Source organism: Labrus bergylta, chromosome 6 (genome assembly GCF_963930695.1).
Source record: "Labrus bergylta chromosome 6, fLabBer1.1, whole genome shotgun sequence".
Classification (NCBI taxonomy): Eukaryota; Metazoa; Chordata; class Actinopteri; order Labriformes; family Labridae; genus Labrus; species Labrus bergylta.
Genome location: NC_089200.1, coordinates 26,361,530 through 26,387,598, shown reverse-complemented (window position 1 = coordinate 26,387,598; position 26,069 = coordinate 26,361,530). Strand labels below are relative to the sequence as shown.

Genomic DNA, 26,069 nt, shown 5'->3' with positions numbered 1-26,069 from the left:
ATAGTGACAGAACAGGGTAGAAATAAAAAATAATTTAGAAGTAGAGACTAATTCACAACAATAGAAAAACGTGTAGTTAAAACAATTTCATTGTTTCATTGTTTCATCACAAGTTCATTTGATTTATTAAACAAAATTGTGAAACGTAATGATCAACAAAAGTCCAAAAGATGATGATTATTACGATGACTGATATTAATAACGGTGAACAGAAGATAAGCTATTCAAACCCACTCCCCCTCCGCATCTATTCTCCCGCCATAAAACTGAACAGGTCAAATTAGGTAAAACCACGCCCACTGCAAATTACCGGAAATTATAAACCCATATAAGGAGCGAAAAATCAACAGAGGTATAATAGGCTACACATTATGGCTCCCACAATAGTGCAAAACAGCGGAAGGAATCAAGAAACCACATTGTTAGGTGCATAAAAGAATACTTAACTAATTTAATGTAGTTATAGGCTACTGAGACAATAAGAGGAAACGTTTATTGTAGAGACTACTGTATATGTAAAGAGCGATAGACACTTAAATTAAACATCATATTCAAAGGAGACATCTTACTTGTCAACTCTAAAGTCCGAGTCGATCATTTATTTCAATGCAGACAGGAAAGGAGGGGGACAAAGAGTCACTGAACACAGGACGGATGTAGGCGGCTGTAAGAAAGAAATAAGCTGAGATTCAGCCAGCAAGAGTTTTCATTTATAATAATGCGCCTGAGCGCCTCTAGTGGGAATGCAAAAGAACTTGCGGCTTTTACAACAAGCCTCTGAGTTGTTTCCTCTGACTCGGGATCGGTTCCCGTTTCACTCTGCGCCCGTAAAAATCACAAAAACTGACCTGAGACCTGCTTGACTCGACTCCTCGGTAACCCAGTGTGACGGTCCTCCTGGCTGCATCTTCCCTACCGGCAACGTGGCAAGTCTACACACTTGAAAGTTGTACCTGTTCCTTCAGCATGTGAATGAAACCCCGACGACCAGGTTATTCACACCAGAGTGACACAGAAAAGACTCGCGATGTCTTATTTATTCTAATCAGGATGGACCTGGACGTGATTTGGTGTTTTCCAGCCTTGCGGGACAGCAGCTGTCAAACTCCTCAGGGCGTGCTCCACTGTTTACCTTCAGCTGACTGAGAACACACAGGCTGCTCACACAATGCAAATAAAACGGAGATGAAGGATTTTACACATTTATAAGCTGGAAGGTAGGGTTTATTTAGTTTTCATGAATGCTTTGGTATGTTTTTGCCTTTCCTATGGATGATTTAAACTACTCTGGAAGTGTTTCCTGTGCACTAACTTCCTTGTTATGGTTCATGTAGCCTGTGTGGGTCAGTGTTTGTGAACTTTATCCTCTTGTTATCATGCGAACTTGTTATCAGCACGTGAGCTCCCTGAGAAATGATGTGGCAGCTTTCAACGTACTTTGACTGTGTGTGAGGCATTTGTGAGCTGTTAGAACCTAATCAAAAATCTCCGTTTTCACCTCTCAGAATCGCAAACTAGACCTTCCTGTTATTTCAAGGGGTCATCATCATGGATCCGAGAGGTCAACCCCGGCCCGACTCTGCACGGAACTCCCACAGAACGAAAGACAGAGAGGACTACTACAGGTACTCTCAGCAGGACGGAAACCAGGGTCATCCACCACAGGACCCCAGGGAGAGGGACAGGAACTGGGCTCATTCTGATGCTCACTACAGGAGTCACTACAGCAGCCCTCCTGCCAGGCCGGAGCAGCATCCTTACAACAGTCAGCAGTATCAGTACGGGTATGGACATCTGGAACACCAAAGACCCCAGTCCAGGTGTGTACACAGACTGCACATACTATTCTTCTTCATTAACATTTGTGATGTTTTTACTAATGCTCAGGGGTTTCATTCAGTGATAGAGATAGTGCATTATTTTTCTTCATAAACATGCAGAGCAACTCAAATGCAAAAGGTGAAACACTTCATGAAGAATTACAAGGCTTATGTCTGGTGTAGAACTGCAACTAACGATTTTTGATGTTGGAAATTTTGAATAGGTCGGCACAATATGAGAAAAGTATGCAATGGGCAATTACATGGTTTCTACATTACTACAGCTATATTCATTACATAAATAAACGTAGCTATAACTTGTGTTTCTATGTGCATCTGCTCTTGTTCATGTTTTACACATTATTTGTTTTTAACCATTTTATTAGCACCAACTAATCTTAGCCTAGCCGATAGATAGCTAGTGCTTCTTGTATGCGGTGAAGGGGCCCATGACCTCACATCATTATGACAGCATCATAAATGGTGTGAAGGCATGATGACCAGTACATCCAGACTTTCATCCTACAGGAACATAGTGAGAAAGCATTGCCTGTTTTTTTTATTAATTGAAATTGCTCATATTGTAGTCACAATGAAATTACCATCTATTTTGAAGTTTAAAAAAATTATCACCAGAATTGTCTAGAGCGAGTGCAGTCTTCAGTCAGCTAAAAAGATGATATATTTCAAAGCAGGATAAAAATCAGCAACTATACAGTCAGGAAATTGAAAAGGAGAGTGGGATGCCAAGGTGCATGAAGAGTGAGAGTGATGAAACTGATCTTCATACTACAAGTTTTCCTGGAGCTTTTTGACCTCAGGAAACTAAAAAGACAAATATCTGACATTTTAGCTTGTATTATCACATGGTAAATGGTAAATGGACTTGAGCTTGTGTAGAACTTTTTTAGTCTTCTGACTACTCAAAGCACTTTTACACTGCAGCTCACACCTACACATTCACACACTGATGGTAGAGGCTGCGATGTAAAGGGACCACCAGAATTCCATGTATTTACATTGATACGCTGCTGACGAAGCAGCGGGAGCAACTTGGGGTTAAGTGTCTTGCCCGTGGACACATTGGGGTGGTGGCTCAGTTGGTAGAGTCGGTCATGTCCTAACATGTTGATGTGTCCGTGGACAAGACACTTCACCCCAAGTTGCTCCCGCTGCTCCGGTGGCGTAAGAATGTGTATGAATGGGATTCATTACTTCTGGTGGACACTTTGAATAGCAGCCTCTACCATCTCAGTGTGTGAATGTGTAGGTGTGACCTGCGGTGTAAAAGTGCTTTGAGTAGTCAGAAGACTAGAAAAGCGTTTACAAGCTCAAGTCCATTTAACATTTACATTGGATGACATGTGGCTTAAGGAGCTGGGGATCAAACCCCGACCTTCTGGTTGAGAAATTACCGACTCATTATGTTATGATTAATCTCAAAATATTGAGTTATTGATTTTCTTAGCGATTGATTTAGCGATTTATTGTTGCAGCTCTAGTCAGATACAGAGCCCGCTTGGTAGAGTGCATATTTTCCTTCCTGCTGGTTGGTGCATCCTGACACCTGACTCTTGTCAACCTAAAATATGTTAAAGGGAAAGCTGAACACTCAGGATAGGATAGATAGGTTGGATCTTTGAATTGATAAATCAGTGTCTGACATGGTTATGCTGTTTTGGAGTGAACGCATTAACAGGTGAAGAAATTAATGAATACAATGATTTCTTACAGACATGGGTACGACTATCCAGCCCACAGCCACTGGGACTACAGAGACCACTATGGTTATTATGATCAGGACTACTTCAGAGGACAGCATGGACGCCAAGGTAAAGAGACTCAAAGCACTTCTATGACACAACTTCTCTTTTTATCAGCAGTATTCTTCTTTCTTTGTCTCGTCAATAACATGATGTACGTGTGTGTTACTCTGATCATACAGATGCTGGACAGTGGGCTCCCCAGGACTCCTGGAGAACGGACAGTTACCATGAAAGAGCTTACAGCCAGGTACAACCAGGGAGCTCCCAAACGGAGGAGTACAGGTGAGCCCTGAGATTCAATTTTTATAAATGTAATCAACCTTCATTTATATCACGAGAGATGGTAGATATACCACCCTCAGTTATAATCACATGAAGTCAATTTGAGAAGCCATAAAAAAGACAGATATAAAAGTGTCTCTCTCCCCCCCTCAACAGGAAAACCAAAATAAACACGGACATTTAACACTGATGTCACCTTTTAACTTATATTATCCCACCTTCATCAGCCACCAGACACATCTGTCACTTTAAAGACAAAGACTTTTCACAATACACTGGAGCACCATCTTTTGACTTTTCAGTGCCTGATATATGTTTGTATCTAGTCTATGCACACATGTTGTTCTTACTGTTTTTAATGCACATCTTTTTGCACATTATCTTAATACTTTTGGGCATTTATGCCTTTATTAGATAGGACAGCTGAAGAGAGACAGGAGGTGTTGGGAGGAGAGAGTAGGGGATGACATGCAGCAAAGGGCTGGGGTTGGATCCGAACCCACAGCCACCGTGACTAGGACTATAGCCTCTGTACATGGGGTGCACAACATAACCGCTAGGCTTTCGGCGCTCTGTGTTAACTAATTTTATATACTTTTTTACACCGGGGTTCAGAGAGAAACAATTTTGTGATTTTCCTGTAAGTCCAGTATGTATGGCAAAATTGAGGATTAAGATGACTTTGACTTAAAAAGCAGAGGAAAGAACAGAATATAGTGTGACATGAAGGTGAACACAATTGAAAGGTGCAACAATACAATACAGCCGTGGCTCAGTTGGTAGAGTCGTCATCTCTCCCAGCCCCTGCAGCAACATGTCCGATGTGTCCTTGGGCAAAACACTGCTTCATCGGTGGTGTATGAATGGGATTAGTTTCTTCTGATGGTCTCACTACATCAGTGCGTGAATGTTTATGTTTGACCTGCAGTGTAAAAGTGCTTTGAGTATTCAGAAGACTAAAAAAGTGCTGTACAAGCTCAAGTCCATTTACCATTAAGCATGTTTTAGCACCGATAGAAAGTATAAATCTGGATTTATATTTGAATAAAAATTTAATATATTGATGTTTTTATAATCTCAGCTATGAGGGGAGAAAGGGAGAAGGGAGAAAAACCTCGGAGCATTACTTCAAAGACTACGAGGATAATCCCTCCAGAGACCAGGAAGATGTTTCCCCGTATTACCTGGGGACGTTAGAAAGTTCTAAAACCTCTGGGATGTCGTCCAGCAGCTATGAACTGAGTCAGTACATAAATGGAGCTGAACACAGCGAGCCAGTCCCACAATCCGCTCAAACATCTGAAGCAGGTGAGTAGACTTAAAGTTGTTCTTTTTTTGTTCTGCCCTCACCTCAACCTTAGTATTTCCTGACGACTCCTGTTCCTTCCATCTCCTCAGCGCATCAGATGTCCGCCCCTCTGAAGTTCCCCATCCCTCATGCGGTGGTAAGTTTCGGACCTGCAGGACAGTTGATACGAGTCAGTCCAGGCCTGTCCACACGGGAGAACGTCAGCCAGCTGGAAATCCACAGTGTGGAGGTAGGAGCCATAATGTGTATGTTAGCTCTGTTGGTTATTTAATATGTTTGGCTCTTTATATGGCTTTGATATCACTCCTGATCATTTGCACTTGGGCCTGGTTTGACCTTATTTGACCTTATTTGACCTGATCATTTGTGAGGTGGGAGGCAGACAAAGAGGGGGAGTGGGCTTGAATATTTTCTGTAGATCGTCATCGTTGTTTTAATAATCATTATTATTATTTGTACTTGAAAAAAAACCCAAATCATTTTGAAATTCTTTGACTAATAACCCTCTTAACCTTTCTGGACTTATTTTGGTAATAATGAGGCACAGTTAAAGACCCACTTAGTCTCTTAGCGATATTTTTCAATCGCAGTCGACACAATAATATTTCAATCAGGAGAGACTTAAGTAAGAGTTTACAATTATTTATTTAACAGTTTAGGAAAAAGTTTTTGGCGATTAGACTCCGTCATGCTCCATGCACTCAAAGGGGTAGCTAGGCCAACAGCAGGATAGGAGGAGAGGAAGTGGGTAAGTTGAATGTTGCTTCAGAATGAGCTCAGCATAAGTTCAAGCAGGAACTTACGCCATATCTGTATTTGGGGTTACTATCTCCTTTCAATCAATCATACCAGGGACACAAGACAATATTAGTACAGTTCAGAATCTCAGTATAATGCTTTTTACTGTGTTTCAATGATGTTAAACACTTAAGCATTTTTTAGAATTGCTGTTGTTGTTGTTTTTTACTGAAAAAGGCAAATGTTACTTCCTTTGCATTGATTGCACACACAGACGTGTGATGATGTTGGATGTTACAGGGACTCTGATAGACATGCGGCAGTGACATGCAGATCTTACTGTTCAGGTTGAAGGAAAAGTAAAAAAAATTAAAACTCTGTTTGTATGATGTTGTGTCCCTAATGCTATGACAATTCTCCTCACTCAGGTTATACATTTGACTCATAACCCTGTATCATGATGCATAATGTACTGCTAGACTCTTGTCTATTCAAGGCCCTATCGCTGAAATCTTGAATAACACTGAACAGAATGAGTTTGTCTTCATGTCTGGACTCAGGTGATTCTTGGTGACACAAATGAACAGCAGGAGATGAGAAACTTCCCGGGGCCCTTAACCAGGTATTGTGTTTATGTCATTTTGTCTCTCCTTTAGAAGTTATCCTGCACAGTGTCATATTTTTATTTTATTTGTTTATTTAACAGGGACACATGCAATGAACACTGCTTCATATGTAAAATACAAAGTAGATGCATACAGGTTTCTAGGCCTGGCCATCAACCCCTCTCCTTGCTCAGCTTTTGGGATTAAAACAGATGCATTAGACCTAAAGAAATACTGAAATAGTGGTACTATACAAATATAGACATTATGAAGTCAATACAAATAAGAGACTCAATCACAACAAACAGTACATTTTATTATTATATTATAAGAGGAAACAGTCAATGCGCACAGACTTGCTTCAGTTTAAGCCATAGTTTTACCTGCATATATTTTATAATTATAATATGTATACATATAACTGCTATATTTATTTGTTCTTTTTGATGTTTTTGAAGAGAGGACTTGCACAAAGTAGATGCTATGGAGTTTGCCCACCAGAGGGCAGATGCGTGCATGAAAGATGACAAACTGCCTGATAAGAAATCTGCCGGCCTCTTGTGGAATCTACTGATATTGCTCTGCAGACAGAATGGGGTAGGTGGATCATGTAAACAAGTACAATTTTGCTTTACATCAAAGTAATAATGGTGATTTTTTTTATGACCCTTTTATGACCCCAGTTTTCCCTGATTTTACTTTATTTCAGAAAATAGTGGGCTCAGATATTGCAGAGTTGCTGATGCAGGGCTCACATGCAGATGGGAGCTGGGAGGCAGAGCCTCCCACACTCATTGACTTCAGTGACAGCTCCAAGGCTGAAGAACCCCCTCAAAGAGGAGACGACCTGCTCACAGGAAACTTGAGCAGCTTCAGCTCTGAGACGTCAGAGAAAGACCTGCAGAGCTACACTCAACTACTACTGGCTGGAAGAAAAAAGGTGTCTTTGTTGTTGACCTTCTATTCATCCGTTTTTAAATATACAACATTTAAAAATATTAAATAACAAGTCAAAGTCCTGAATATAAACTACTAATTATCAGCTAAGTCTACACTAAGCATGATGGATAAACAATTGAAGGTAGAGCTGAGAAGAGATCAAAGTTCATATAAATGTGGATTCATTCTTCAATATTTGCTTTGTGGTGAAACATTAGAAATGTTGAATTATTTGGGCCTCAAACTGAACTGTAACAATGTAAACTTTACACTTAGATAGTACTCTCCATACACAGAATGTTTTTTAATTGACTATTTGTAAGGGTATATATCAAAATCAGCTGCCAAAAGCTTAACCTTACATTTTCATCCAAGTTGCTGTTGATATCATAGTGTGCAGGGATCTGAGTGTTTGACCGTTCATACCTTTTCTGTGTTTGACAGGAGGCCTTGGAGTCAGCTATGAACAGCGGCATGTGGGGACATGCACTATTTCTGGCCAGCAAAATGGACAACAGGTCCTACACCACCGTGCTGAGCAGGTGACAAATGGGTGACAAAGTCTTTTGAGACATGACAGCTGCAATGTATCGTTACACAACTTTACACGTGGCGGTCATTTGTGAGGAATGATTTCTCTGAGTAAGCTGAGATATAGGCTTATTGAAGTCTGCTGTGTTGCTGTTGCATAGAAATATGGCTAGTATTTGTGTCTCTATTATGTTGAGTACATCCTCAGTTTCCTGCGCCTGAGTTTTAATCTAGCCCCCAGGAACGAGCTGGGCTCTAAAGTGACTTTGGCACTGGGGTCGCTCAGATTATTTTAACTCCCACGCATTCATCACAGGACAGAGGGAGCCCTGACAGAGTGTTCTCTTGTACACATTGAAAAAGGACCATGAAATAAAATCAGTCCAAGCCTGTCTTTAGCAGACAGTCCTATGAAAATTTCAGAAGTGGTAGAAGTCAATTGACAGCCTAAATTAAGACCTTCACTTGACTCACAGTACTCTGCTGCAAGTAGACTATGGCCCGGTCTCAATATTCACATTAAGGTCTAAGCACTGAACCCTCACGGACCGGTGCCAGGTGTGCATTGTGTGAGTGCGTCTGTGAGGGTGCGTGGCTGATGAAATGCCAGCAGTGAGAGAGAGAGACTGGTGCGATGGTCGGGCACATGATGAAGCAACGTCATACTCTTTTCTTGCCTTATAGCATCTTATACTTTGTATAAGGCAAGACAAGGCAAGTTTATTTATATAGCACATATCAACAACAAGGCAATTCAAAGTGCTTCACACAAGACATCAAAAGCATCATGGCAGAGGGAACAAGAAAATTTAAAAATCACTTACACAATCACAGATTAAATCAGAAAATATGTTTTAATACAATTAAAATCATTAAAATGAAAATAATTTAAATACTTTAAATACAAAAATAAAATATAAGAAGAGTTATATAATAAGCCTCAAAATGACAGTGCAGAGTTTAAAATCTCATTCAAATTGTTTAATTAAAGGCAGATGTAAGCAGGTGTGTCTTTAACCTGGATTTAAAGAGCTGAGAGTTTCAGCACACCTGCAGTTTTCTGGGAGTTTGTTCCAGATATAAGGAGCATAGAAACTGAATGCTGCTTCTCCGTGTTTGGTTCTGACTCTGGGGACAGAGAGCAGACCTGTACCAGATGACCTGAGTGGTCTGGATGGTTCATAATTAATCAGAAGGTCACTAATTTATTTTGGACCTAAACCATTCAGCGCTTTATAAACCAGCAGCATTATTTCTCTGACAGACTGGGAACCAGTGTAAAGACCTCAGAACTGAAGTGATGTGATCCATTTTCTTGGTCTTGGTGAGGACTCTAGCAGCAGATCAAGTTTTTCTAGGTCCTGCTGGGACATAAGTCCTCTAATTCTTGATATGTTCTTCAGGTGATAGTATGCTGACTTTGTAATTGTCTTAATGTGGCTTTTAAAATTTAGGTCTGAGTCTGTCCAAAAACAACTACCTGAGTTTTGTCTTTGTTTAACTGAAGAAAATGTTCGCACATCCAGTCATTGATTTGTTCTATGCATTTACCCAGTGCTTTTGTCTGCGTAGTTATGATAACTTATTTTATTGTTTTTTTATAATCTGAGCTAGTGGGAGCATGTAGAAGTTAAACAGAAGGGGCCCCAGGATGGAACCTTCTGGAACTCCACAAGTAATTTTTGTTTTATCAGATTTGAAGTTACCTATAGACACAAAGAAGTCCCTGTCCTTTAAGTAAGATTCAAACCAGTTTAATGTTGTGCCAGAAACTCCCACCAAGTTTTCCAGTTGGTTGAGTAATATATTGTGGTCAACTGTGTCCAACGCAGCACTGAGATGAAGTAAAACTAAGACTGAGGTTCTGCGACTGTCTGTGTTTAAACGGATGTCATTAAACACCTTAACCAGAGCTGTCTCAGTGCTGTGATTTTGTCTAAAACCTGACTGGAAGACATTGAAACAGTCGCTCAATGTCAAGAAGTTATTTAACAGTTGAAAAACTGCTTTTTCGATTATTTTACTTGAAAAAGGAAGATTTGATATAGGCCTGTAATTGTTCATTATTGTCTAGATTTTTCTTTTGAATTGAATTGAAGTCAGAAAATCAGCCACACTCACAATAACACCTATGGGCAATTTTAGAGTCAGTGTGTAGGCATGTGTGAATACAGTTTTAGGTTTAAAGTTGAATTTATAGTCTTATCAATTGGCTGCAACCTGGAACCTGCAAACTCACCACTAGATGGCACTAAATCCTACAAACAGGTCCTTGTACTGCCTGTACTCTCAGCAATGTCTACAGTCTGAAGTAAGGGAGGTGGACTCACAGATGCTTATAATACTTTTGTGGCACGTTTCAGAGAATACCTTTGAACTTCTGCTTGATCAAAGTCCTTTGGCTTCTTCGCAGCCCTGTGTTAAGAAATTCAGCTATTTATTACAAGAACTCCTGCCCATCACATCCCATCGTTTATTACAAGAGATTCCGCCCTTTATTACTGAAGATCCCATCATTTATGTCAAGAGACCCTGCTCTTTATTTTAAGAGATCCCACCCTTTATGTGGAACATTTTAACACAGCATCTTGCTCATAAACATTGTTTCACATCTTGATGAGGCGATGGATATGATGTCTTTTTTTTTAATCACTAGTATTTCCTACATTTATATTCTAAGTAGTCAAAGGTGAAACACATTTTTTAAAAGAGCAATAATAAAATCTTTCTGTGGGCAGACAACACCCCATTACTTCCTGTCTTGTTGTTTAGAGTTTGTCTTTGCTGTTAAGTTATTTATAGATTGTAAATGTGAGGGTACATAGCAGACCATTAACACTTTGCTGTAAATAATCTAGCTGGACATACAATAAGCCCAATTAAATCTCTGCGTCAGTCACAGTCATATTTTTGTGCCGAGTGAGTGCTCTGTCTTTCAAAAGTAGAAACGTTTGCACTATATCACTAAACTTAAGTTTCTGTAAACTATTTATCACGTAACCCGATCCATTTTTTCCATGCTATTTTAGCAACACCAGTATTTCCCACAGTAGCATATGTCACTGGAGGAATGTCTTGGGGAGGGTTAACAGATAGCCAAGAGGATTATTATTTGCGAGGGAAAAGAGGGTCTGAATTTGAGCTATTGCCGCTGTGTTTTACTTCAATAAAGAGTAGAAGCATTGATGCTTTTTAACTTGGGTGACTGCTGTTTAAGTACAGTAGCAATGCATGATGACAGACTCTTTTTTTGGCAGGTTTACTGGACAGCTAACAGCCAGTGATCCACTCCAGACTCTGTTTCAGCTGCTCTCTGGGAGAATTCCTGCTGTAGCAATGGTAAAAACACCCACAACATAAAGTCCTCAAGGATCCGAATGGTCACTATTTCAATCAGAGTATTTAAAAAATGCTAAAGATTTGATTGTGATGTTCTGTGTTCAGTGCTGTGGGAATGAAAAATGGGGAGACTGGAGGCCTCATCTAGCTGTAATGCTCTCCAATGAGACGGGAGACGCTGCTGTCCAACAGAAGGCCATCGTCACCATGGGAGACACTCTCGGTAGTGATTCACGAACTGACTGACAGACATTATGTTGTTTCAGCACGGATATGTGAGCTGATCATGTTGTGTCGTTCTTCCTGTGCAGCCTCCAAAGACCTCGTATATGCTTCCCACATATGCTACCTGACGGCAAGTGTTCCCTTCGGGTTGTTCACACAGAAGGCAGAGAGACTGGTGCTTCTCGGCAGCAGCCACAGGTTCTTATATTTCTCTACATTCTTAGAAGTAAAGGTGTGTATTAGAACCATACCAGGTTCTATGGGTTGTACCCATTGGAGCCTTTTTTGTTCCTGACAGAACATTTTTTAAAGGTTCCACCTTGAACCCTATGAGGAAGATTAACCTTTAACTTAACATAATTACACATACAGCTATGTGTGAGATGTTCTTAAGAGACTCCTATGGGGTACCAGTACTTCTAAGAAACCAGAACTGACCCAAATGTGCTGTTTTTTTTTTTTCAGAGGGCTGTTATAATAGTCCCATTGTCTTCTCGTGGCTTTACAGATAAGCATATTGCATTAAAGGTCATATACAGTATCATATTTATTTTCAACAATTTTAAAAAGGTTTTTGAGGTAAAAAAAAATCCACTCTGATCCTGTATTTGATCATGACTATAAACTCCTCTATCTCAGCCCTGCTCAGAACAGGCTGTTTCTGTGTCTGTAGCTTTAAATTCAAATGAGCTGTGTCTGAACACGCCCCTCTCTGGAAGGAGACATGGCTCAGGCTTTCTCGCTCCATGCCCTATTGTTTAGGTTGAGAAGGCAGACTCAGAGGGCAGAACAAACACCTAGCTGTGGGAGTGTCACTCACCTGGGGCAGGGGTTACTGCCCTTTGTGATGTCATGAAGGGAAAATCTCCAAATGGCCTGTTTGAGCACACATTTTCTGTAAAGTGGAGCAGGCAAAAGAGGGAGAGGATTAACTTTTCTCATAATTGGGGGGTTTGTAGACAGACTAGGGACTTCAATAAACTGTGCTCTCTACAACAGTACATCATTAAATATAAACAATAAACAAACAAATAATCAGTTTATGATTGTTAAAGAGAAGCTGTTTTGTTTCCTGTCTCGTGTCCTGTCCGCTCCTTTAGGCAATCCTTTCAACACTTTGCAACAAACTCTGCCATCCAGTGCACCGAGCTGTATGAGTACTGCCAGACACTAGGAGGCAAATTCTTTTCAATACCAACCTTTCAGGTAGCTCCTACTTACACAAGATCTCACTCCTCTCTGCAGCTCTTACTTAATGTCATTAATAATACTCTTCTCATGTTTCAGTACATTTGATGAAAAGGCATGTGACGTTGAATGTTTCTGCATTCTGCTCAGGTGTTTAAGTTTCTGTATGCATGTCGACTTCTGGACTGCGGACTGGCTTCTCAGGCCTTTCATTACTGTGAGGTGGTCGGACAAGCCATCCTCCGACAGAGGGAGCCTCTCTATGTGCTGACTGCAGAGGTTATTAAGGTATTCATAAATAATCCTGTGCATATTATTCATGCAGATCATTTAAATGCAAAACATAGTGAGACCATTCTGTATAAATGTAACTTTACATATTTATATGTCTTTTTCCTGCAGCTGTCTGACAGGCTGAGACACTCTGAGGGTCAGTTCAGTGATACGGGGGTAGACGGAGCCGTACAGGATCCCAACTGGCTAAAACATCTACGGGCTAGACTACATAGTTTACAGGTGGATGCTCCCAACTAGTTTCTCAATGGCTTTAATTTCAGAACAAATGATGAAATATAAAAGGGTAAAAAAATATTTTTTTTATGTAATTCTAATTTTGAGCAGGGTGAAATGAAGCGAAGATGCTTTATTCCCCAACAACAGTGCTTATAGACTAGACCAATATTGTCTGATATGAAATAGAAGAATATGTTTGGGGGAATTGTTCCACTTATTTTCTTTTATTTCTGAACCATCTATCCAGGCTGCTGGTTTAGAGTTCTAGTAAATTTATCATTCCAAATACAAGAGCTGCTTACATGCAAACATATACAAAAGCAGAGGTAACAGTTGTGAAAATTTGTTACCAGCTAATTTGTTACTAAGCTGCTGGCATTCCCCGAAGCCTCAGTTAAAATAAGGGCGCAGGTAGCATAGTGGTTATGAACAGAGGCTACAGTCCTCGTCGTAGCAGCCGTGGGTTTGAATCTGACCTCAGCGCTTTGCTGCACGTCATCCCCCACTCTCTCCTCCCAACATTTCCTCTGTCTTCAATTGTCCTTAAAAGCCCCCGTTTGGCATGCTAACAGCAACTGTTAGCATGCCAAAATGCTATATAAGTGAAGAAGAAGAAGAGCAGTGTTTCTAGCATTTCACTCAAGCTACTGCTGTGCCGTAGTACAGCTCCTGCAGGCTCTCGTTTTTCTTTTGCAGACATCAAATCTATGTATCTAATCAATTTTCTTTACTTAGATGGGGAATTATGACTGTACAGAAACATACCAGCCTGAAGAAAGTGCTTTGGCCCGCAAGGATGGTAAAGCTTACTTAGGTAATGTTGCAAACTCTCGTTACTTCAAATATTTCTACCATGTATAGGCTTTACATCTGCAAATGAATACTTTGAACATTACTCTTTAATGTTGCTTTCATTTTTGTTTTACGACAGAGTCAGGCTTCCAAGACCGAAGCAGTGACGTCCAGAGTCCAGAACCTGAACTACTTTATTACCGAGGCACAGAGGAAAAAGAACATTTCAATCATCAAGTTGAAGAACACAATGAGGAATTGACAACTTCCTCATGGGACACTAACCAGGACTGGTACAAGTGCAACAATGTGACCTAATCACTTCTGTCAACCCACACTTAGTGCACATGTGATATCCAGTTTTAATGGTCCCAGTTATGTCACCGTCATCTTTCTGTTGCTCTGTCCAGGCCACCCGCCAACCATCCCATGCCAGTAACAGTGGTTTATCCTCCCCCAGTGCAAACAGTGGCTGCAGGCCAGGACTTCAGTTATCATAACACAGATAGTGCTGAAGTCAGAACTGCTTTGCCACATTGTCCTCAGAATAATCTGCCATCAGCAGCCGAGGGTGAGAATCCGAAGCATTAAGAGATCAGTCATTCCAGTCTCTATTCAGGTTAACTGTGGCAAGTGAGCTTGTGTGTGATATTTTGATTTCATTGATCTTACAGGGGCTGGGTTGTCCTCTGTAGCAGGCACAGTGAGTAATGTTTTTATAACGTTACGTTGTAACAATGAACAAAGCAAGTACCTCAGAAATGTCAACTTCTGACTTTGATGCTGTTCTCTTTGTTTTCTTTTCTGAATTTATATCACTCAAACTTTAGTCCTTTGCCACAGTGCTTCAGTGTTGGTTGGTAAAAGTTTATAGAGGACTGATAACTGTTACAAAAAGAGTTACCTGGATGTGAATGATGTGTGTCTACCTTTGAAGATGGGGGGTCAGATGCTGGAAGTCACCACCAGTCAGCAGCAGCAGAGCCAGCAGAGCCAGCAGAGCGTACCACAACAGTTTGTGGACTCCAAGGTGACCAACGACCCCCTGAAACAGGTGGGTGGAGCCCCTGTTATGTTGACACATATTCAACTTAATCACAGTCGACATTTGTCTCATATTCTCCACGTTCCGTGCAGAGCGCCAAGGCGGGCTGGTTTAGCGGTTGGTTCAAATCAAAAGCACAAGATGTTTTGAAGGAGAGCACAGAGCAGGACAGCCCAGCTCAGACAGTGAGAGTTTAATACATCATACATTCAGTTACAAACATGTTTTTTTTTTTATTTGGTGATAGCATACATCATTTTGTACGTTTTATTTGAAGCAGCAACTGAGAGCTGGTTTCTGTCCTCCTCCCCCACCTGCGGCTGTCCCGCCTGGCATGTTTCCATCACAGTCTTCCTCTGCAGGGATCAATCCATTCTCAAGGAAAGCAGGTGAACTATCTGATAAATTGTTTTACCTGCAGATATGGCAAATGATCAGTTGTTTTGTAGTTTTGAGATTTCAACTACGCAATGTAGAAATATGTTGCTCAATTCCACATTCTTCTTTCATCACGGTGGATGTCTGAGGTCAGCGACGAGCTGTGTTCTTGACATTAACACAGATGCTGACCAACGTGTCAGATTTCATATCATGGCTTAAGCACAGTCATGGCATGCTGCCTGCATTTTTTTTAGTCATGAAATTTAAAACATTGGCTTCCACTGATGACATTTACCCGAAATTCAACTACGCAAATGTAAGGGTTTTCTATAAATATCCATGTTTTCTTCACAGGCCAGCAGCTGGGGTAGAGACCACTCGCCTGTGTCACAGGTAAATTCAACAACTCAAAGATTAAAGATGAATATGCAACATATTTAAGATTTTTAAATGTTCGCCTATGACCTTAAAATCTTTGTATTTTGTAGGATCACTGACGCCACTTAAACCAACGCTGGGATAATTTACCGAATGTCTTAGTGAGCACAAGTGAGATCGTTTCCACTCCCCTCGGACCACATGTCCTTTCACACTGCCAGCTTGTTCCATCAGATTGCATTTTAGATATAGAAATACTCCGGTACCAAATTGCAGTGACACATATCGCAGAAACAGATGAGGTCTTCTGAAAAGCTGACAGAAGGGAAATTACCGGTGGATGTAGGACATATTTTGACCCCAATAAACATATCAGTGTGAGGGATTTGACTCGGCGTTCTAGTGTGTCAGGGGAGAGTTTGGAGACTGTAAATGTGACCACTGCTGGAACGTGTGTAAGATATAAGACTCTTATAATTCAGGTCAAATATAAATAATGATCCAACTGCATGAGCTGCAAGAAAAGCAGCTCAACTCTAGTCGTATTAAGAAGCACAAAGTCATCATTCCTTTTTAATCTATTCCAATATACTTTCAATTCAACACAATGAAGAAATCATATTGATATATTCTCAACATGAATGGGAAACAAATTAAATATTACTAAATGTAAATGAATTATTTAAAATTAAAAGTCAATGCTGTGGTTATTTTCTAGCTTCAACGAAGCCAAATTCTCTAAGCAAAGTCTGTTGCCTGATGTTTCAAGGCAAGTAAAAAATATGATTCTATTTTTTACATTTTCATGTTGCTGTGGTGCATGATGGGTAATACCACAGGTTGAGAGGGTGGAGTCCAGACAGACCTCTGCCAGGCCAGCAGACATTTAAAGTGTCAAACTGTTTATGTGCTGATAATATCTGTGACGCTTTGATCTGAAACAGGAGGTTTATTCATAGCTCTTTTATAGATGTGACTGCATGGTATCTGTGGGCTCCTTAAAGGTGTATATAAAGCAGTGACATATGTGTTAGCTTATGAACATATTTTGAAGGAATTCATGTTTTTTGTATTTGTCGTCTAGTACAGTACTTACTGTATTACACTGCACTTCTATGTTTTTTGTACTACTGGACCAGCAGAAGATTTGATGCATAAATGACCACTTCATGAGTGTCATTTTATATCAGAGTCATTTCTCAGTATTATTAAACGTTTTCAGCCATCTTCATATTTTTATTTTTATGTGATATAAATCTGACGAGTGTGAATAGAACATCTGGAGCACCGAGACATTTCCCAACTTCCACTCTTTGGTCCCCAAATCTAACCGCCTCTGTGTAGTGATCAATCTGAATGTTTCTGGCAGGTTATTGGCAGGCAGTAAATGGTGACTCCCCTCTTGGCCGTCACTGTGAACTGAATTCCAGGCCAGTGTGTCCCACTCATAGTTGGCAACTGCAGACTAATGGTAAAAGGAGACCGCGATTGCTGTGTTGTCACTTACTCTAGTATATTAAGTGAGACGCCCCTTTTGGAATCCTTTTCATGGCAAAATGCATTTTTACAGCATCCAGGGGCAGACTGGGCTAATAATTCACGCCGGGAGTTTGACTCCATCCCAGGCCACCCTGTCCAAATGAACCACTCATGGTGTAAGCTAACTGCCCAGCATGATTACTTACAAAAATAACAAGATCGCAATATGACTGAGTGCAGGGCTGCATGGTGGTGCAGTGGTTAATGCTGTTGCCTCTCAGGGAGAAGGTTCCTGGTTTGAATCCTTATCAGGCAGGAGCATGTCTGTATGGAGTTTGCATTTTCCCCCCATGCATGTGTAGGCCTGTGTGGCTTCCTCCCACAATCCAAAGTTAAAAACTGATCCTTTTTTTAACTGACCCTTTTGTTCAAAAAATGATTATTGAGATTGATATTGAAAAACTATTTTTTTCACTTCACCCTGATCAATATGGGTCCCCTTTAATCCTTAAGAGCTTGACCTTTAACATGCTCAAGTTGTGGGCATGCTACAATATGACCCAAAGCATGATAGATGCAAATTTGACATTTAATGCATACTGACATTCAAAAAAAAACCAGACATTGACAGGACATTAAAAGAGTCTTACAAGTGCTTAGGAAGAACAAAAAAAATAGAATTCAATGACTGCAGTTCTACTTATAAAACTCTAAAAGACTGAGGCAGTGACATCCAGAGTCTAGAGCCTGAACTACGTCATTACAGAGACACAGAGGATCAAGAACATTACAGTCATCCAGTTAAAAAACACACTGAGCAAATGACAACTTCCTCATATGAGATTTCCATGTTAGCTAAAACACAACTGGTGCAATGCAGTTCACCTGCACCCTCACTCATGCTGTCACAACGTTTGGTTCCCCTCTCCTGTCCTGAAAAATATGAATATCATATATGCTTTCCTCACCCCAAGTCTATATTGCACACACTGGTTACTTAATTAATATTAAACTGATATGTTCAACAGGTCAACTTGAATCTAAACTCTGAGCTCAAACCAAATGTCCAAAATTGAAATAGCTATGCTGTTAAACACAATATGCTTACCAAGCACAATTAGTACAAGATGCATGCCGACATCACATAGCAATCTCTGATTGCAAAAAGCGATGACTTGCTGTTAATCTAGCTTCCCTGAACCATTTCAACTGGGGTCTATTAATGTTAAAATGAGTCCCTGGCATAAGAAGTGGACATGACACGTTGGTGTCAAATTTAAGGAAAAGTGCAGAAGTGCCAAACACGTGTTCTCTCTTAAGGCGACTCCAATGGCTGCACAAAAAGAAGTCAGATTGTATGCTATAAAGACCAAAATGTATTTGTTCAGTAAACATTTTGGCAATTAATTTATTGTATCAATGGCTTGTTCCAAGTGTTTTTCAATACAGCATGATGTCAAATTTATAAAAATGGTCCCTTTAGTGCCACCTGTTATCCTCGGTAGAGACATAGCACTGCCACTCTCATGTCATGGTGGCAGCAAAACAGTCTATTTTGCAGCCTTTGCTGTGCATGGAGAAATAGTGCATCAAAGGTCACTGGATAATAGACACAACAAAGTGTACCTGAGAATATTCAGCATTGATGTTGGTGTTTTATTATGTGTGTATAAGAAGCACTGATTGGTTGGGACATCAAGCTGCCCCTTCATCTGGCAGGACATCAGGACCCGTCATTAATACTGTTTTAAAAGAATGTCATGTATGCATCTGTGCTAATGTCACTGATACTATAGTTAGGTATTCAAATCTCTGTGCATCAATGATTTCAAGGCGAGGAAGTGATGAGCCTTCTGAAATGCAATGCTCAGTGCCTTTCGTAATTGCACTGGATCAGCATGTCCCACAAGGGTATTAAGAATGAGCCACATATACAAATATATCATTAGCAGAAATTGATCAGGATAAACTTACTGCATTTACAAAATGCAAAGTGGCAATGTTTTACAAACCACATTAGTAGTTTAAATGCTCTTGTATGCTCTGAAGCACTGAACTATCGAGCTTTCAGATCCAGTGCCAATGCTGTGCGTGTGGTAATTTGTATCCTACAACATTCTCATGGAAACCCAGCACCACAGAGACAGAGAGTACGCAAGAAAACTCATAAGACACAAATATCCAATACATACCAGAATATAAATAAACTGGTGCCCTTTGACTTTGAATGGAACCAACATTTCTGCAACTGCATATTTGAAATAATTAAACCACTGCATTGATGTATAACTTTATGAACTGAATGAAAATAACTATCTCTGGATGTTTACAGTAGCTGTCCTTACAAAGCTTCAGACACTCTTGTCCTTGTGGTTCAGCATGTGCTGTGCAAGCTTTGTTGCACATTGGAAGGATTTGTTGCACTCAACACAGACAAATATCCTTCCGGCACACGTTTGCTCCTGGTGGAGCTTCAGTGTGGCTAACTGGCAAAAGTTCTTGCTGCAGCCAGTGCAGCTATGTGGTTTCGCTTTACTGTGGATGTACTGGTGACGGACGAGGCGCGAGGCCATAGCGAACGCCACGCCGCACTCTGTACACTTGTGAGGCCGTTCACCGCTGTGAATGGCCTCGTGTTCAAACAAGTTGGAGGACTTTGTGAAACACTTGGAGCACACCGAGCAGGCAAACGGACGCACTCCTGTGTGGATCTTCTGGTGCTCTGCCATGCGACTGGCCAGGGCAAAGGTCTTCCCGCAGTCAGGGCAGGAGAAGGGCCTCTCTCCCAGGTGCTTCCGCTCATGTCGCTTCAGAGAGAGGGGTTTATTGAAGGTCTTGCCACAGTGCTTGCACGGGAACGGCTTGTCATTGGTATGCATGTTCCGCTCGTGCTTTCGCAGGTCAGAGGAGCGAATGAAATCCTTCCCACAGGTGTCACAGACATAGGGCTTTTCACCCGTGTGAGTGCGGATATGCTTACGGTAATCTGATGACCAGATATAAGTCTTGTCGCAAAAGGGGCAGTGGTATGGTCTCTCTCCTGTGTGTAGACGCTTGTGCTGCTGCAGCGTGCCCTGGTGAGAGTAAGTCTTGCCACATATATCACACACATGTGGCTTGAGCCCGGTGTGAGTTTGTAGGTGACTTTGCAGGTTGCAAAGCTTCTTAAAAGCCCAGTGGCAGTGTGTGCACTTGAAGGGACGCTGTTCCGTGTCGACCTCACCGCGCTTTTTCATCGCCACCAAAAGGCGAGGGATCTTGCTTTCTGCAGACTTTTTAAGGGATTTCTTAATATGATGACTGTTCACATTATTTTTCTTGGTCTTGTCTCCACCTTCAACTGAAGAATTATCCTCAACGTTTCTCTCCTTCAGCTTGGATGCCCTTGGTTTGACTGCGGCGTCACTTAGTATCTTATGACTGGTAAGGTGTTGGGAGCAGTTCCTTTTCTTCTTTTGCGCAGCATCCAAGTGCTTGTCATTAGATCCATTAATTTCTGTGTTCTCACTATATTTAGAGTATTGTGACAGTTCTCGCCCAGCTTTGTTTTGGTCACCACGAAGTCCTGAGTCCTCTCCGGGCGAAAGCTCCGAAAACTTCTCCACAAGAGACCAATTTGGTGTCTGAGGGTTCAGATAAAGGATTTCAGTGTCGTTGCTCTCTGGAAGTGAGTCCACACCTGCACAAATGATTGAGGAGACAGTCTTCACACTGTTTGTGTTAATTAGGATCTGTCCATCTCCAGAAGAAGGAATGACACCATATCTTTCTTGATGGTTCCTTTTGCCTTCATCAGCCATAGTCACTTTTTAAAAAAGGCATGAAATTCATACAGGGAACTGTTGTGTGTCCTTCGAAAATTCCTGGAAAACAAACAGAGAACATCATTATCGTTAAGCCTTACAATTCATGCCCACTGGAACCACTTCTGCATTCACCAGTATCCAATGCTTCACATGACCTTGCAGTTATATGACAACCAATACCTCAGAGTTCAGCAAATACTCCAGCGTAGATTTTCTCCTGATCTCTCCATAAAACAGAAAACCCACAGTAGTCCTCATGAAAGTGATAAAAAAAAATGTTGCTAAGCTTCTTACTCTGTGGTCTTGTTCCGAGCAGGCCAGGTCCATGAGATGCCACAAGATATACTAGCAACCCCCCCCCCCCCCCCCCCCACACACACACACACACACACACACACACACACACACACACACACACACACACACACACACACACACACACACACACACACACAACCCCCCGTCTAGTAAAGGTCCATGGGAGACGTCCGGTGGTGTTTATGGGAGGGGTTTGGCTGTGCTGCTGACGTCTCTCTGGGGAAGCATCTGTCCTCCTAGTCAGCAAAAGCAATGATATGCTTCAGGCCTGGCTCAGCTTACATTTCACTGACTTAGCTTACTATGCGTTTGTATATAGCTTGTTGACTAAGTTACACAGTCACTATGCCTGTACTGTACAAAGGTTGAGAGCATCAAATTTAAACTTAGAAAAAACAAAAAAAAAAACAGAAAATATAACATTTGCTACCTCAATTTGGGTCCAGTTGAAATCATGCAAAGTCTGCTAACTTTCCGGTCAACTTGCTCTCAAAAGCTGTTAATTGATTTTCCTGCATTTATTAGAGGATAATTAAACTGACCTTGAAATAAGTATCCAAAAGTATAATAGACACTTTAATAAGAAATTCTAAACTTAGGAGCACATCTATATTGTAAGTTATCAAGTTGGCTTGCGCATTAATTAATCTTAATCTTAATCTCTAATTTTTTGCACATGCTTTTTTTTTTTTTTTCGCGCATTCATATTTTCATTTGCCCACCGTAACTTTTGGGCTGTGACGTCACACGACACTTGGCGAAATAAAGGCTACGCTGCGTTTTCATGCCAGGAAGATCTCTTTTATAAAAGTCAGATCCACTCTTAATGATGCGATTGAAATCATGTACAGCAAAGGTCGTGGAGGGCGGCTGTCATTTCTACTTCAATCCACGTGTGTGTTCGTATAAGGGCCCCCAGATGGCGCCGTTTACTCGTCATTTTTTTATGACCACATGAACAACAGGCTGTGGAAAATCCCCGGCTTCATACACAAAAAACCTCAGAGGAAATTGTATCTTAGAGTACATCTTATTGTAGACATGTGTGTTGCTGAACAATAACAGAGTTCTGAATTAAATAACCCGTTGAAAAAGTATCTGCTGCAGCTCCTTTTCTTCACTTTTCTTCCCACGAAGATGGAATTTGTTTTGAATTACTCTGTTTTGGAAGAAGGTTATAGTTATATGTCTAGAATATGCTTTAAAAAAAACACTGGAGGGGGGATGAATGTAGTTTATGTGACTCATTGTTTTTATGCCTTTATTTAGGGATAGTATAGGTTGGAGTCAGAGATCATGGAGAGAGGGAGAGAGAGAGAGAGAGAGTGAGAGAGAGAGAGAGAGAGAGTGGGGAACGACTTGCGGGAAAGAAGCCACAGACCGGATTCAAACCTGGGTTTTCTGCCTTTGGGGCCACAGCCTCCATACACGCACTAACCACTAGGCTCCCAGCACCTCTATACGACTCCTATATTTTGAGAACATTTTGTACTGCTGATAAACAAGTTGCAATTCAGTTTTCTGTCAGTAGATGACCTCGTATGTCTTCCCTGTTGATAGTTTGGGACCCATACAGACATTGAACAAGGATGATGTAGTTTGTGTTCACTTTATGAGGCCATAATTTTTAGAAGTACTATTTTTATTCTTAGAAATGAGCATTCATCCTTCTGCTGCTGCTGGGTGGGGGATCTCTATCCCACAGGCAGAGGAGGCTGTTTCTTTCATTCAGAAACAGCAGACATGGTTCAAGCAGCTTATTGTGTTGTGTAAATGAGAGCCTCTCGTGAGACCTTAATGTCCTAATTGAATGGGCTGTGCTGGTCTGCATCCCATTTTCCCAGGAGAGCAGATTGAAATTGGATACTCCACAAAAAGGACAAAGCTGTCCTTTAAAACCGTATGCACACTGTTTTGTCTAACATATCATATTTTAGTCTCTGTGGACTCCTGTGTACGGTTTCACATGCAACACCACACACACACATACAGGTACATTTAAAGCTTCCCTGTGTTTGTTGTGTCTAAGGCCGTTTCACAAGCAATGACAAATACTGTTATAATGACTTAGTATCACAAAATGAAATCTGTTTTTTAACAAAAGATCATAAGCTCAAATGTAGTTCTCCTACTTTTGAGATATGTAGACCAGAGCTATGCAATATATCTTTATTTTGTTTTCTTTGGGATACATGAGCACACAAGAACAACACATTGCAAAAGCCTGAACATTTTGAATCACACATGCCATGAATTTATATCAGCTTTCAAGCATGTGGCCAATCAAATAAGGCCCCTGCTCGCCGTCAGCTATCCTCAGATATGTTATTTTGTTGGTATCTGAGTGGTGTACGAGTGAGGCTGAGAAAGCAGAGAGAAGCGAGGAAAAATGTTGTTGGTGTAGACCTTGTGGTGAAAAAGAACCAGAATCCTGCTAAATATTTGTGTTTCGGACGGATGATGTGTGAAGGAAAGAACACAGGTAGCTTACCGTGTAAATACACAGCTGAACAGCAGAAAGTCATTTGACTGCAAGTATATAAGCTGAAATGGAAGCTTCAACACATGTATATTAGTATTTATGGCTCTCTTACAGATAGAAGAAGACATTATTCTTTATTAATCACTGAGGGGAAATTCAATGTTTTCATTGTGTTGTTGAAACATGCGACACACACGGGCAAAAACACACATTTACAAACGGCATCCTATATGGACATGCTGCACATGAAGGCGTGCCTGAGCAGTGTGGTGAGCACAGTGCTTTGCTCAAGGGCACTTGGGCAGAGCTCAGAAGGTGAACTGGCACCTCTCCAGCTACCAGCCTAACTTCAAGACTTGGTCTGCATCGGGACTTGAACTGACAATCCTTTGGTTTCCAAACCTGGTCCCAACAGCCTGAGCTACTTGTCCTATATAAGTCGCATTAACATCAAACTTGTTTTTAGGTACTCGTTAATTTCTCGTTAGTTAAAGAAACTTGTTGTTATGCGAAACTTTCATTTAGTTTTAAGATGCTATGTTACTTCAGAAGTTTCTAATTATGTTTTATATTGTAACCTAATATTTCAAGAGAGTATTTCATTCTCCTGAAGGTTGTCCATGTTTTGGTACACGTGTTATTATTTGGAGTAATACAGTAAGGATCTCTTCTTTTCATAATTTCGGAACAAAACGGCTTCTATAGTCTGTTTCTGCCTGAATTTGGGTACTTGTTGTGCAAAGAAAATAATTTTTTCCTAAAAAAAAAAAAGTGAAATGATGGTCTGTTAGAAGACAACAAAAAGCCCAGTTGTGGTGTGGCCTTGAAAAGAGAAAGCTAGTCGTAGGCCCACGCTTGTGACTACTTTCCTTTTGATGTTGTATAACTGTGCACATGTTGTTCAAAACAACTTGCCTGTTCAACAGGAGTTTCATTTTGAATCAAGGTCCTGAATGATGAAGTCCAAAAAGGACACATCAGGTTACAACTTGTACCTTAAGCAGCCCAAAGTAAACCTGTTTGTTCAATGGAAGATACACAAAGTACACATTCCTCACACTTGTAATGTAAATCTGTTGCTGGTCAGAGTTGGTTTTGAAATGTTCATGGCTCTGCGTCTTGGAGTTCGTCTGTCTCAACGAAGCTGTGGGTGTGTTACACAAGTGTCCTTTGTGGTGACGCAGTACATGAACCCGGATGCTGAAGCTGTGCCAACAACAAGACTGACAGGAGCATCACCCAGGAAGTCCCCGCTGGGATTAAAAAGATTGCGGTTTGTTAGTTTTCTGGGCGTTCCTGTTTCTTCCAGGCTTCCAGAGAAGAACGTGTTTCCCTCTTGACCGCCTTAAAAGAAATAAAGGCAAACACATGCGCAGCCTGCTCTGACCTCCACCTCAGAGGCAAGGAAGTGTCCTGCATATGATCCCATATGCTTTTTTGTAAAGCGTCTTAGCGTCACATCATTTATATCGCTCCGAACTGAACAACACTGACGGGGATAGTCAATGAATGGAAAATATTTTAGAGACGTTAAATAGACTTTCCTTTATACTTGGACATGAATAAACATCTCTTTGATCTATATATGTAACTGGCTGGCACACCACACAGAGAGTGAGAGGGTGCTGAGTCATTCTGCTGGTTCTTGAGTTTCATGGTGGAGAGAAGTCCACCTTAATTGAGAACATACCAGACCCTGGAATTTTCCACACAACGCTGTTTCTCGACTGTGGAAATTGTTGGATTTTTTTTTGCTATGCATCAGGTTGCATAACTTGTTCTCTGCAGGACATGGACCCATATGGTACCTCTTAAGATGTACATTTGATGGAGTTATGTAAGAGAGTTGTTCTTCCAATGCTGCCCATTGCAGTTACACAAGATTTACTACTTAAATCAGAAACATGGGATGATTTCCTTGATTTCTCTGAAACTACACATTTTGACCAGTTGATGAACAAACACTTTACATATAAGAACAATTCAGGGACAGTGATGATTCCATGATGCCAGGGGAAAAACGAACATCATCCTCTTTTCACATCTTTATGACAAACGAGACAGTGAGAATAACTTAAAAAAAAGTAAATGGTAAATGGACTTGAGCTTGTATAGTGCTTTGTCTTCTGACTA

At 40.9% G+C, this 26,069-nt stretch overlaps 2 protein-coding genes across 6 annotated transcripts; one reads left to right on the top strand and one right to left on the bottom strand.

Moving 5' to 3' along the window:
• Positions 1-644: 644 nt before the first annotated feature.
• Positions 645-18,876, top strand: sec16b (SEC16 homolog B, endoplasmic reticulum export factor). Of its 5 annotated transcripts, none has more exons than XM_020632049.3 (25): positions 658-1,217; positions 1,506-1,820; positions 3,555-3,652; positions 3,766-3,868; positions 4,950-5,176; positions 5,267-5,406; positions 6,476-6,537; positions 6,979-7,117; positions 7,230-7,460; positions 7,904-8,001; positions 11,248-11,329; positions 11,435-11,552; positions 11,641-11,752; positions 12,655-12,760; positions 12,893-13,030; positions 13,145-13,258; positions 13,991-14,069; positions 14,187-14,340; positions 14,458-14,618; positions 14,722-14,750; positions 14,985-15,077; positions 15,185-15,277; positions 15,370-15,481; positions 15,828-15,866; positions 15,962-18,876. In XM_020632049.3, exons 2-24 carry the CDS (start codon positions 1,549-1,551, stop codon positions 15,842-15,844), a joined length of 2,778 nt encoding a protein of 925 aa, XP_020487705.2. In that variant the 5' UTR covers positions 658-1,217; positions 1,506-1,548; the 3' UTR covers positions 15,845-15,866; positions 15,962-18,876. The 5 variants fall into 5 exon arrangements, 4 of the variants coding, with proteins under 4 accessions (XP_020487705.2, XP_065812142.1, XP_020487696.2 ...); XM_065956070.1 differs by having other exon boundaries at positions 668-1,217; positions 15,373-15,481; XM_020632040.3 differs by having other exon boundaries at positions 673-1,217; positions 14,985-15,101.
• Positions 18,877-19,532: 656 nt separating this feature from the next.
• Positions 19,533-20,566, bottom strand: znf648 (zinc finger protein 648). The gene has a single exon (XM_029276816.2). It carries the CDS (start codon positions 20,564-20,566, stop codon positions 19,682-19,684), a length of 885 nt encoding a protein of 294 aa, XP_029132649.2. The 3' UTR covers positions 19,533-19,681.
• Between the last annotated feature and the right edge of the window lie 5,503 nt (positions 20,567-26,069).

Coding starts and splice junctions, on each gene's coding strand:
- sec16b (XM_020632040.3), top strand. CDS start 1,549: ATGGATCCGAGAGGTCAACCCCGGCCCGACTCTGCACGGAACTCCCAC. Junction 8,002..11,247: donor TACACCACCGTGCTGAGCAG/GTGACAAATGGG, acceptor TTTTTTTGGCAG/GTTTACTGGACAGCTAACAG. Junction 13,259..13,990: donor CTAGACTACATAGTTTACAG/GTGGATGCTCCC, acceptor TTCTTTACTTAG/ATGGGGAATTATGACTGTAC.
- znf648 (XM_029276816.2), bottom strand. CDS start 20,566: ATGAAAAAGCGCGGTGAGGTCGACACGGAACAGCGTCCCTTCAAGTGC.